At 43.8% G+C, this 14,029-nt stretch overlaps 1 protein-coding gene across 1 annotated transcript in view; it reads right to left on the bottom strand.

Moving 5' to 3' along the window:
* Positions 1-2,400: 2,400 nt before the first annotated feature.
* Positions 2,401-14,029, bottom strand: part of LOC308140316 (SWI/SNF-related matrix-associated actin-dependent regulator of chromatin subfamily B member 1-like) — a 28,736-nt gene continuing 17,107 nt past the window's right edge. The window contains exons 7-9 of the mRNA XM_080510026.1: positions 12,186-12,376; positions 11,904-12,035; positions 2,401-3,285 (exon numbers count right to left, since the gene is read on the bottom strand). Of these exons, the coding sequence (XP_080366152.1) occupies positions 3,246-3,285; positions 11,904-12,035; positions 12,186-12,376 (363 nt within the window). The 3' untranslated portion in view covers positions 2,401-3,245. The remainder of the gene's footprint in view (positions 3,286-11,903; positions 12,036-12,185; positions 12,377-14,029) is intronic.

Here is a 14,029-nt window from a genome sequence, read left to right on the forward strand (position 1 = left end):
ACCAGTCAACACCAGTCAAACGCTGTAAAAACCAGTCAACACCAGTCAACACCAGTCAAACGCTGTAAAAACCAGTCAACACCAGTCAAACGCTGTCAACACCAGTCAACACCTGTCACCTGTCAACAGCTGTCAACACCAGTCAACACCTGTCAACAGCTGTCAACACCTGTCACCTGTCAACAGCTGTCACCAGCTGTCAACACCAGTCAAACGCTGTCAACACCAGTCAAACGCTGTCAACACCAGTCAACACCAGTCAACACCAGTCAACACCAGTCAAACGCTGTAAAAACCAGTCAACACCAGTCGACACCAGTCAAACGCTGTAAAAACCAGTCAACACCAGTCAACACCAGTCAAACGCTGTAAAAACCAGTCAACACCAGTCAAACGCTGTAAAAACCAGTCAACACCAGTCAACACCAGTCAAACGCTGTAAAAACCAGTCAACACCAGTCAACACCAGTCAAACGCTGTAAAAACCAGTCAACACCAGTCAACACCAGTCAAACGCTGTCAACACCAGTCAACACCTGTCACCTGTCAACAGCTGTCAACACCAGTCAACACCTGTCAACAGCTGTCAACACCTGTCACCTGTCACCTGTCAACAGCTGTCAACACCAGTCAACACCAGTCAAACGCTGTCAACACCTGTCAACACCTGTCTAACGCTGTCAACACCTGTCAACACCAGTCAAACGCAGTCGACACCAGTCAAACGCTGTCAACACCAGTCAAACGCAGTCGACACCAGTCGACACCAGTCGACACCAGTCAACACCAGTCAAACGCAGTCGACACCAGTCAAACGCTGTCAACACCAGTCAAACGCTGTCAACACCAGTCAACACCAGTCGACACCAGTCAAACGCTGTAAAAACCAGTCAACACCAGTCAAACGCTGTCAACACCAGTCAACACCAGTCGACACCAGTCAAACGCTGTAAAAACCAGTCAACACCAGTCAAACGCTGTCAACACCTGTCACCTGTCAACAGCTGTCAACACCAGTCAACACCTGTCAACAGCTGTCAACACCTGTCACCTGTCAACAGCTGTCAACAGCTGTCAACACCAGTCAACACCTGTCAAACGCTGTCAACACCAGTCAACACCAGTCAAATGCTGTCAACACCAGTCAACACCAGTCAAACGCAGTCGACACCAGTCAAACGCTGTCAACACCAGTCAAACGCTGTCAACACCAGTCAAACGCAGTCGACACCAGTCAACACCAGTCAAACGCAGTCGACACCAGTCAAACGCTGTCAACACCAGTCAAACGCTGTCAACACCAGTCAACACCAGTCGACACCAGTCAAACGCTGTAAAAACCAGTCAACACCAGTCAAACGCTGTCAACACCTGTCACCTGTCAACAGCTGTCAACACCAGTCAACACCTGTCAACAGCTGTCAACACCTGTCACCTGTCAACAGCTGTCAACAGCTGTCAACACCAGTCAACACCTGTCAAACGCTGTCAACACCAGTCAACACCAGTCAAATGCTGTCAACACCAGTCAACACCAGTCAAACGCTGTCAACACCAGTCAAACGCTGTCAACACCAGTCAACACCAGTCAAACGCTGTCAACACCAGTGAACACCAGTCAACACCAGTCGACACCAGTGAACACCAGTCAACACCAGTCAAACGCTGTCAACACCAGTCAACACCAGTCAAACGCTGTCAACACCAGTCAAACGCTGTAAAAACCAGTCAACACCAGTCAACACCAGTCAAACGCTGTCACCTGTCAACAGCTGTCAACACCAGTCAACACCTGTCAACAGCTGTCAACACCTGTCAACAGCTGTCAACACCTGTCACCTGTCAACAGCTGTCAACAGCTGTCACCAGCTGTCAACACCAGTCAACAGCTGTCAACACCAGTCAACAGCTGTCAACACCAGTCAAACGCTGTCAACACCAGTCAAACGCTGTAAAAACCAGTCAACACCAGTCAAACGCTGTCAACACCTGTCAACACCAGTCAACAGCTGTCAACACCTGCCACCTGTCAACAGCTGTCACCTGTCAACAGCTGTCACCTGTCAACAGCTGTCAACACCAGTCAACACCTGTCACCAGCTGTCAACACCAGTCAACACCTGTCAACAGCTGTCAACAGCTGTCACCTGTCAACAGCTGTCAACAGCTGTCACCAGCTGTCAACACCAGTCACCAGCTGTCAACACCAGTCAACAGCTGTCAACACCAGTCAACACCTGTCAAACGCTGTCAACACCAGTCAAACGCTGTAAAAACCAGTCAACACCAGTCAAACGCTGTAAAAACCAGTCAACACCAGTCAACACCAGTCAAACGCTGTCAACACCAGTCAACACCTGTCACCTGTCAACAGCTGTCACCAGCTGTCAACACCAGTCAACAGCTGTCAACACCAGTCAACACCTGTCAAACGCTGTCAACACCTGTCAAACGCTGTCAACACCTGTCAAATGCTGTCAACACCTGTCAAATGCTGTCAACACCTGTCAACACCAGTCAACACCAGTCAAACGCTGTAAAAACCAGTCAACACCAGTCAACACCAGTCAAACGCTGTCAACACCAGTCAACACCTGTCACCTGTCAACAGCTGTCACCAGCTGTCAACAGCTGTCAACACCAGTCAACACCTGTCAAACGCTGTCAACACCTGTCAAACGCTGTCAACACCTGTCAAATGCTGTCAACACCTGTCAACACCAGTCAACACCAGTCAACACCTGTCAACACCAGTCAACAGCTGTCAACAGCTGTCAACAGCTGTCAACACCAGTCAACACCAGTCAACAGCTGTCAACAGCTGTCAACACCAGTCAACACCTGTCAACAGCTGTCAACAGCTGTCAACAGCACAGGATGTGAGGACGGCCCGGGTCCCAACAGCCTCGTCACTTGTGATGTTCGAGATGAGAGCAGAGAGAAAACATGAAGATTTGAGGTGAAGCACTGCAGGTTGACCACAGTGACGATGTTCAGGTGTCGTCAAGCAGAGTCACATCTTTAACCATTCACACAAACCTCACCCTGACACCCACGCTTCTGCCTCACATGCATTGTATGGAAGAGATACCAGGGGAATAGATCTAAATGCTGAATGAAACATGGTGTGTGTGTGTGTGTGTGTGTGTGTGTGTGTGTGTGTGTGTGTGTGTGTGTGTGTGTGTGTGTGTGTGTGTGTGGGTTCGGAGTACCAGGAGTCTCCACACAGAGGCTTTGTGTCACTCCTACCAGGAGGGGGCGGTGTTGGCCAGCCGTCTCATACGCCTGCAAATGGACACAAACCATGAGTGCATAAATCCACATCAGGATCACAGAGCTCAACACACAACCTCACTGTGCTCACAGTACCATGTCTCACATCATATTCCAACAAAACCCTCCTTTCCCACTTTCATCTATGTGGCAAGATAAAGTTTAGCACTCACGCTTATTTGAACATTTGGATTTATTTTCATTAAAATTACAACCTTGAAATGTTCTAATAAAACTTCTACATGTTTTGCTAGTTTCACAAAAGCAAACGTTTGTATGAGGATCACAATGAAAGCGACATCTTAATTGTCTATACTGGAGAAGTAGACTTGGAATCCTACCGTTTACAATTCAATTCAACTGTATTTATATCGACCCCATATAACATCGTCATTTCTAAGTGCACTGTTTATGACTGTGGCTCCTTGAGCAAGGCCCCAGTGTACATTAAAACACTGCTCTGAGTATGTGGGGCTGCTTTTAACTAGGAATGAGATGAGACGCATTCTGAGACGGAAGCTCCCCAAAGTGATCAATGATTTGATTTCTTTTTTATTAAACTATACATTCACAAAAAACATTTCAGTGTTTTACAAGCTACAATTGAACACATATTCAAAATGACTGATGAGTGTTTCCTCTAGCATTTTCTTTCAGCAGTGGCACCTCAGTACTAGAAGCATTTGGGAATCAACCAGTGGTCAAATATATATTTATTATTACTATACAATTATAACATCAAATAAATACAACATAAAACTAAAGAAATGGAGCAAAAAAATTGTTTAGTCTCCACATAAACACCTGAAAACCTTGAAGAAATATACCTGAAATAGTGCATTGTGAACTACAATACACTACATTGTGATGATATTGAAAGAACCAAACAACAAATAATGTTATGGAAGAAACATACTTATAAGCACATAACTTAACAAATATAAAGATGTATACAATATATACAAAGATGTATACAAAATAAATACCAAATGAAATGTTACTTCAGGGGTCACAGTTTCAGCTGGACAGGTCAAATAATGCTATATTAACCTTTACACTTACAATTGAAAGTGTTTCTTTGTTGTGTGCATGATGAAACTGCCTATAATTATGCAAGATCAAACAATTACTACAGAGAATATGGATAACCTCAACATGAAGTCCGTTATATAATAGAGTGGAGCAAACCCTCCTATACGTCCTATGTAACCAGCTTGCTTTGTGGCCCAGGAGCCTTACGTTAGACTCCCGGTGTAAAGTGTGGCACCGTGCTGCCGGCTCATTAAAGTGTGTTAACAGTTAAAAGCTCTTCCTGTGGCCACTCTTACCACGTCCCCTAGTGTGAGGTTAAACTGTACACATGTTTCACTGGCTTTGAGCAAGCTATTAATGTCCACTCAACATACAGACACTACAGTTCAAATAAAAGACTCTTCTTATAACCTGCTTTTAGCTTTTGGTGAAACTGTTTCCCTCCAAGATCAGCAAAAGAATAAAAACAAATAAATGTATTAATAGAGGGGTTTTGTTAGTGCAGGATCACCACTTTGACTACGTGAAGTTTCTTCCAGCTTCAGCAGTATGTTGGCTCCTGGTCAGCCAACCTGGCAACCTGCTGTTTTGCTGCAGTCGAAAAAAATTCAGCTTTTCAAAGTAAAGCTATTGACTGTTACTTTCTCATTTAGTCGTCAGGTAACTTTTAAAGTGAAACTTTCTACCTCAATATGATTCCACTCAGTAATGTGCATCCAGAGACGCTGCTCATCCTGCTGCTCCAGTGAGGGTTAAAAAAACCACGTTAATTATGTTACATTTTTCTGCACGAATTCAATGTTTCAAATCTGTTAACTAAATTAACGCCTTATTTTTGATAGCACTCGTTATAACAAAACATTTTTTGTAATAAAATAAATACATTTAAAGAGACAGAGTAAGGATGTGGAACATGAAGAAAGCATGTAATAATACATATTCTAGAAAAGGTAAGATATGTTTTTAGCTGCTTTTTAAAGGGTGAATGGGAAGATCTGGATCTTATGGAAGGAGGTAGTCCATTCCAAATCATAGGACCTCTCTAAGACATAGAAACTGATGGTGTGTTGTACGGATAAAGGTAAATACAGAGAGGGATTATCACTATGTATTGTACATTAGAAGGATAAGTAAAGACGTTTTGAAGAGAGACAGAGAAGACGCCGGAGCAAGCCCCGGGGATGTCTTCCCGCATTAGAGCGTGCTCCGGCGGCTAGCCGATCTGCGATTAGCTCGCGTTGACACATTCATGTTGTTTCCGAGAGCAAACGCCAGTCGGCTTCGGCGATGTCTCCACCCATCGGAGCACGCTCCGGCGGCTAGCTGGTTAGCTCAAGTGGTGCACGCCAACTTGGATGTTTCAGAGAGTGCGAACGTCGGCCGAGTGACGCATAAATTGCGTGACACAACAAATCGATAATTAAATTGGTTGCCAACACTTTTAATAATTGAATTGAATCAATTTGTCGTTGAAGCCCATAATATATATATATATATATATATATATATATATATATATATATATATATATATATATATATATATAGTGGTGTGTTGGTAGTGGGAGGTGGGGGTTGGTTTGACAGGTGAACTGTTGTTGCTGTTGGAGGAAATAAAGAAAAGTGACTCGACTCCTTCGTCCGTCTCTCTTTCTCCGCCTCCACACTACATATATATATACACATATACACACACAGCCTATGATGATAATAAATGATACCTTATGAAAATATATTGACAGAAAATAGATCATTTAAGTACACACACACACACACACACACACACACACACACACACACACACACACACACACACACACACACACACACACACACACACACACACACACACACACACACACACACACACACACACACACACACACACACACACACACACACACACACACACACACACACACCCCCCCCCCCTCTCCAGGACCTTCCAGGTGAAAAAGAGACCACCATGGTTGAAGGGCCGACGACAGACAGTGTCAGTCGTCCTCTGGTCTGGGGAGACTGCCGAGGAGCACACCACTCAGTCCAAGTCCCAAGCTTTCAAACCCCGTCCTTATTGCCCCAATGTTCCATCAGCATTTATCCATGCGTGAGTTTTGTTCCATTTGATCGATTCTTCCTTTAAGGATTTCAATTTTCCGGGACTTCTCTTTGTTACTGTTGTTCAGCCTGTCCACTTGCTTTTGGAGACCTTCCACCTGTTCAACCAGCCTGGTCATCTGTACTTGCTACATGGCAATTTAGCCAATCTCTTGTTGAATAGTGCACAGTGATCGCTTCATTTCATCCATCTCCGCTTTTGCCTTTTTGGACACCTGAATTCTCAGTGTCGGCCATCTTGCTTTGTTTGACTGGTTTTGGATGCCACACCGATGCTGGACTGGGTACATCACAATGTGCAGCCGGTCCGTGCGAGAGGCCAGAGGCCCAGGCCCTTCATTTCACTACTTTCAAGAAAAAGTGGAAGTTCTCCGTAAGACAGCACAGAACAGCAGCCTGATTTACAATGGTGACAAAATGGTGATCTTTCCTGATCTGCCACCTTCAGCGGTGAAGAAGAGAGGGGCTTTTAAAGAAGTGAAAGATCTACTGCGGGGCTGTTGGGGCGTGAGATATGGGATGCTTTACCCAGCCAGACTGAGGATCCCCTCTTTTCTGGGAGCGGATACGTTTACCGACCGAGTAGCGGACAAGGCCTACGTCAAGAATCACATCCGGCCTGTTTGTGACCGTCAAGTGCTGGTGAGTGCCCTTATTGTGTGCTATGTTAAAGGATCAGACTGAATGCACTCCAGGTGAATAATTGTGCCCCCTGTGGCTTATTTTCTACTTGAACTTTTTTAGGAAAAAAAGTAAAAAACAATAATCATCATTTGTATATTTCTGTGCTTGTGTACATATTTAATTGTTCATAATGTTCATACATTTTTATAAGAATAAGAACAGGTTCTGGAGCTACTTAAGTTGATCAGACATCCTTTGATATATTCTATAATACTGGCATTCCCCACGGTGGGCGACCTGAGTTCTAATGGTTTTACATGTTATGGGTCTTCTCTTTTGGGGGGAGGGGGGAGGTCATCTCCATTTTGGGGGAAGAGAAGTTTAAGGGCATTGGTTTTTTTGTATTTGTTTATTTTTTTCACCCAGCTGCAGTGCTATTTGCATTCTATGTTATTATATTGTTGCATATTTTTCCTGATTGTTTCAAAGCCTGCACGTGGCCACCTCTAAGTCTGATGCAGACTTGGATCCCACTATACTACTTTTATCTCTTGGAATGTGAAAGGACTAAACAATTTGGTTAAGCGTAAAAGAATATTTACTCATTTGTCAACCCTAAAACCTGAGCTCAACACATAGTAGTAGGTTGATACAAAGTTGGCTTCCTCAGGTTTATCATTGGGGATTTATTTTGAAAGCACAGGGGCTCGCTATCCTGGTCAAGAAGAATTGTCCTTTTGTTTCCTCTGGTGTAAAAAGTGATGTCAATGGTCGCTTTGTAATAGTTACTGATAAACTGCATGACACTCCAGTCACTTTGGTGAACATCTATGCCCCAGTTTGGGACATTCCACAATTTTTCACGAGACAGATCGGCATGTTTCCAAGACTTCACTGTTGTGCCCAGAATCCCTGCTCTCCCCCAAGCAGTTCTCCCCCAAGAGGACAGGCTGTAAGAACAATGAAGGTAATAAAACAGCAGGTTGGAAAAGCCCTACCATTGGTCGAACCCAATCCAGACACAGCAGGGGTCCGAAAGACAAACTTGGTCAAACCCAGCTTGCAACCAACTGCCCTACACTTCTCAAACCGGTCTCAAGCAGGGAGCAGGTCTCTGCAGCACCGGGAGATCAAGAGAGCACACAGTGGATCCTGGGAGCCAGACGCCAAGCCGCACCCCCCCAGCTGCAAAGCGCACCACAGACCTGCAGGAAGACCAGTTTGTGCCCGCACTCCCACACAGCTGCAAACCCGAGGCTTCCTTTCAGCAAGGCAAGAGCACTACAAAAGCCCAGTCCACGGACATCACTATGCATTACTTGATTTTGGTGGGGACATGAATTTGGTATTTGCTCCTAATGTCGATGGGTCCAAACCATGTCAGTCTGCTGAGGTTTCATAGTCAACATCAGTGCTTACCAAGTTTCTCTGCCCCACTGCAAAATACTACTCTTTTTTCTCTCCTGTACATAATTTGTACTTGAGAATTGATTGTTTTCTTTTGGACAATACTCTTATCCCAAATCTTACCATATGTAAATACCATGCAATTCTGATTTATGATCATGCACCTATATAGGTTGATATTTTATTTCCAAATGTCAGTGCCACTCAGCACTCTTGGAGATTTGACTCCACACTATTGTCAGTTGAGGAATTTTGTAAATTTATCACATTTCATAAAGCATTTTTTCTGGCAATGAACAACACTCAAGATGTCTCAAAATGCACTATTTGGGAATCACTTGATGCATATCTTCAGGGCCAGATCATTTCTTTCTCTGCCTGAACAAAGAAAAAGTGGGACGAGAGACTTCGGGAACTGACGGAGAATATAGCAAACCTTGATGCATAATATACAAATAACCAGCCTGCGGATTTATATAAAACGAAGGACTTATTACAGTCTGAATTCAAAACACTTTTAATCAAAGAAACCGAGAAGCTCTTACTCAGAACAAGAAACCATGTATATGAACACTGAGAAAAATCAGGGAGACTTCTCTGTCTATGTCACACCACTTTATATCAGGAATAAGGTTAGATTCAGGTCAGGTGGCCTCAAAACATTAACATGGTTTTCAAGACGTTCTATCAGGATCTCTATACATCCCAAGCCAATCCCTCACAGGCTGACTTGGACTCCTTCCGAGACAGGGTAAACATCACAACTATTAATCCAGAGCATCATGACATACTGGAAAGACCCATTGCAATGGGGGAATTATTACAAGCAATCCAATTCCTGCAAATTGGCAAAGCACCTGGCCTGGATGGTTTCTCATGGGATTTTTACAAAGCATTTGCTGGCAAGTGAGTCTCGTTGCTTGGTGAGGTCTTTTTAGAAATCCACACAACCACTTTGCCTCAAACCCTCTCCCAGACCACAACCTCGGTAATATTGAAAAAGGGCTAAGCTCCTCAGAAATGTGGATTATATTGGCTGATTAATCTGTTAAATGTGGTTTATAAGATTCTAACCAAGACTCCTGCACTTCGCCTGGAAAAGGTGTCACCAGCTATTATCCATGAAGACCAGATGAGATTTATAGTCAACCGTCAGTCATATTTTAATGCCCGATAGCTGTTTAATGATTTGTGCTCTGACAATTCGACCGATCACTCTGAAGTGATAGTTTCACTCGATGCTGGCTTTTGATTGGGTTGAGTGGCCATACCTGTTTTCTGTCCTAAGCAAATTTGGTTTTGGCCCCAATTTCACATCCTGGATTAAGACTTTGTATTCACCACCGTTATCCTCTGTCCCCACCAATAACACGACTTCTGATTATTTTCCTTCATATAGAGCCAATCACCAGGACTGTTGCCTTAGCCTTTTGCTGTTCAATCTTGCAATAGAACAATTACAGCAGCACTCCGAGCGGATCCAAGAGTTGAGGGGATCACCTGGGGTAACGCTACTTCACAAGTGTATGCGGACGATCTTATTTTATATATTACAGGCCCAGAGACATCTATTCCTTCAGTTCTGGAGCTCCTCGGATCGTACGGGCATTTCTCTGGTTCGATTAAATTTGAGTGAAAGCACACTTTTTCCCACTAATCAACCAGCTAAGGAGCTGAATTATTCTAAATTTTCATTGAAAACTGAGCTTTCTTCATTTATTTGGGCATTCGGGATACCTGTACTTTTAAAGATCTTTTTAAGCATAATTTTGCTGCCCTATTAAAGAAAGTCAAGTGGGATGTGGAACTTAAAGGTGTACAGGAGGATTTTCTTTTTCCGGGTGGATCATCAAGACTATTGGTACTCCCAACTGTCAATCATTCTGGTGATATATTATGCAAGGCCGTCGTATGTGCTCGTCCCCAGGTAGCGTGGATCTATTAGTTTTCACTTTCTGCGCATGCGCGCTTTCAGGTGTATATGGTGAGCTACGCCTTCAGCGAGCTCGCAGTTCTCACCGGGTACTTTGAAAATGGCAGAGGGTCGCAAAAGAGAAAAAGTGTCTTCAAAGTGTATGAGAAGAAGAGAAAGGCTTCGGAAGAGAGAAACAAGACCAGAGTGTTTTTGGGAGATTCTTTCACACGATGGCGTGCGCTGAAAGCCCAGGTTGGGCTTCCCACTGATGCTTCAGTCGCCAAGTTTCTACTCCACAGGTAAAGTTTGACATTCTATTTGGAGAAATCCATTTCAAATCACTTCCAGTAAAAGTTCTCTACGTCTAGATTGTAACTTTCCAGGGTTGATTAGTTTGTTTTGTAATTTGCATCGTCAGTAGTGATTACGGCTTGTGACTTGTAAACAGAGCGTGCAGGAGGAGAACTGGGCTCGTCACGTTCTAGTAGGCGTTCCGTCTCGGGAGCAGGGAGAGCGTTGCGCATGTGCATTTTTTCAAAAGGTGGAGAGGGCGGTTCTTTCCTAAAATTCGGGAAAATCCTCCTGTTCACCTTTAAGTTAAGTTGGAACAAATTAGATGAAGCGGTGTCTTCATTTATCTGTGATAATAAAGTTCCAAGAATCCGTAAATCTTCATTACAGTGTTGTAAACTGCAAAGCGGATGGGCCTTACCGAACTTTATGTATTATTACTGGTCTGGAAACATTATAAAACTATCCACCTGGATTCGAGCATTCAAAGAAGGCAATGGGCCACTTTGGTCCACAATGGAACTAAACTCTAATTCCCTTACATCCCCAGTTTCAATAATGTGCTCTACCTTACAAGTCAGTAGTAATGTTAGGTTACACAATCCAGTGGTTCAAAATCTTAAGATATTTGGTTCCAATGTCGCTGCCATTTTGGCTTCAAGCAGTTGCTTACTTGTTTCCCGATCACACCAAACCCTCTTTATATGTATGTATATTAAACTGAAAAGTTCCAAATAAAGTTTTCGAAAAGAAAAAGAGTCCTTTCATGTATCTTGAAATAGAAATCAAAATGAGGCCACACTAATTCATCAGTGGTCCAGCCTCCCTTGGGATTAATCTAGACTGCACATGGCCACCAACTACAGTAGAATTCATTTTAAGCCCCAGGAAGCCAATGGATCCCAAAATATGTGAATCCTATCAAATCCAGCATCAAACCACAAATCTCCACATGGCAAGACAAACAGAGTGAGTGCTTGAAGCTCCTCCCCAGACATGGTCACAGCAGAGGGAGGAAGAGGAAGTAAAAAGACTTTTCACGACGTGCAGTCAAAACATGTAGAATGAGGGAAAAGCACATTTGCTCAATTTCTCTGTAATTTTAACATTACTGGGTGTTTCAATGTCAAACACTAATAGTATGACTTCATAAAATCTAAACATTATCATTTATTATAAGACACATCATGATACTCTGAATAGTAGTTTAAAGTGAGTTAAAGAAGATCTCGGTTGTTTCTCACCTCGTGTTCCTGTCCTGGTCTCGAATCTTCTTTTCCATTTCAGCATCAGTGAGAGTCTCCAGGAGGGGGCACCACTGATCCGCATCCCCGGTGTTACGAATAGCAATCTCTACCGTGGGAAGCGGATTCTCACTGCATGATTTACAGCACAGTAATAAACATTTGAATCACAAGAAAGACTCATTTATTGACAATAATGACAGCTTCTTTCTGAACCAAATCTTTTGATCTTCACTTGTTTTTTGTGTGTCAGTACTGTTGGAAGAAGTGTGTAGGACTTACCTGAAGGCGTATGTCCTCTGGTGCCAGCTGAGCTGACCTCGGATGCTGTAGGCGATGGTCGTCACGAACTCCCCTCCCAGACCGAGCTCGGAGCACAGCTTCAGAGCGAAGGACTCTGGAGAGTTCTCCCTCTCTGACATGTCCCACTCAAACTGATCCACCAGTGAGATGTTCCCCACGTGGATGTTCAGCTGAACACAACACAAAGAGCAAACCAGTCCAAATGGGAAAAATCCAGGTGCTGAAAACTTCAGCCACACCTCAGCCACACTTCAGTGTTACTGTTGTGGCTCTGAAGCTTTCATAGAATGTTCAGAAAGAAACATTTCTATCCGACTTTAACTCATTTGAACCACCTGCCTTTGATTTCTTTTTTAACCACCCGCCTTCAACTGCAGCTGATTGTTTCACTTCTATCTATGACTCAGGACACATCCACACCAGGCAAAATGATCTTTTTTCTACCCAAGGTTCTCAAAAAAAATCCATCCAAACATCACTATGAACAGCTCAACACAAGGCTTCAGGGCATGTGGCACTAGGGTGGTCCTTCCAGAGGGGTACATTTTCAAATTTATATTTTTTCAGCTCCAATCCCCTAAATTTGTTGGAATAGCTGGAAAACCTCTCCTGGTAAATTTTTTTCCAATTCCAACAACATTTACCCCTCCCTCAATGAGACTGAAGTTTAGCCTTATTAAGGTATGGATGTTCCGGAGCCAATTCAAACTCACAGCAAGAGAGGAGAAGGGCCTGCGGCAAATTGCTGTCTTCGTATGTCTGCTGTATGCGAAAGCATGGACACTGGCACCAGATGCCACCGCCGCCCCAAGACATGACCTTCAGCTGCTGAAGAATTGGATGGCCTCCCCCTATACTCCATCCAGCCTGGACTTAGCTAAGGCAGCCCTGAACAAACTCAGAGGGCATCAGTGGTATCTCTCAGAGGAGCTTGTCGCTCGAGCACTTTCTGACCCCCTCATCACAGTGGAGGAAAAGAGGCAAATCCTCACCGCACTTCATGCCACAGTGGGAGAGGAATCACCAGAGAAGTGCCCAACACTCCCAACCCAAGCTATTTCTGAACTCCAGTTGAAAGACTTGACAGCAACCAACACACGACAATTCTTCCACAAGCTGAGTTTGGAAGACGGCTTCCTTGACACTGATCCTGCTACTTGGCAGCAGAGCGAAGACTTCCAGCAGCAGATAGCGGTCATCAACGACCACGCCGAGCTCAGTGTCGCCTTAATCCAGGAAGACAATCGAAAGCTAACTCAGAATGAGGAGCAACTGCAGTTTCTCCTCCAACTTGTTTCTCATCATCGCACAGAATTTCCAGACTCCAGAGAAAAGACGGTAGCTGCTGGTATGGTGCCTCAGCAGAAGACCGAGGAGAACTCAGCAGGGTGCCAATAGAGGGGCTTAGCAGCCTTAAAGGAACATTAACACATATTTGGGACAGAGACTGAAAGTTGGATAACGGATATGGAATATGAATATTGCTTTTTATTTAAGGATTTTGTTTTCACATTTAGATGCAAGCATACTTAGTCATATAATGATGTTTTGAACTTTTGAATGTTTACAATTTTCATCACCATTATTTGTCCTTTTTCATACATGTAAAATTGTAGATTAAATTGCTTGATATCAGTTCTGATGTTAAAACTTCAATTTTCACTCCAATTTTAATTGTTATATGTTGTATTTATTCCCAGACGATGAGCACCCCATGGGGCCAGAGGAAAAAAAATTTAAGGGTCACTGAGGGAGGGGTAAAGGTTGTCCAATTAAGACAAAAATTCACAGGGAGAGTTTTCTCAGCTAATCCAACAAATTTC

This window comes from Blennius ocellaris (assembly GCF_963422515.1).
Source record: "Blennius ocellaris genome assembly, chromosome: 15".
Lineage (NCBI taxonomy): Eukaryota > Metazoa > Chordata > Actinopteri > Blenniiformes > Blenniidae > Blennius > Blennius ocellaris.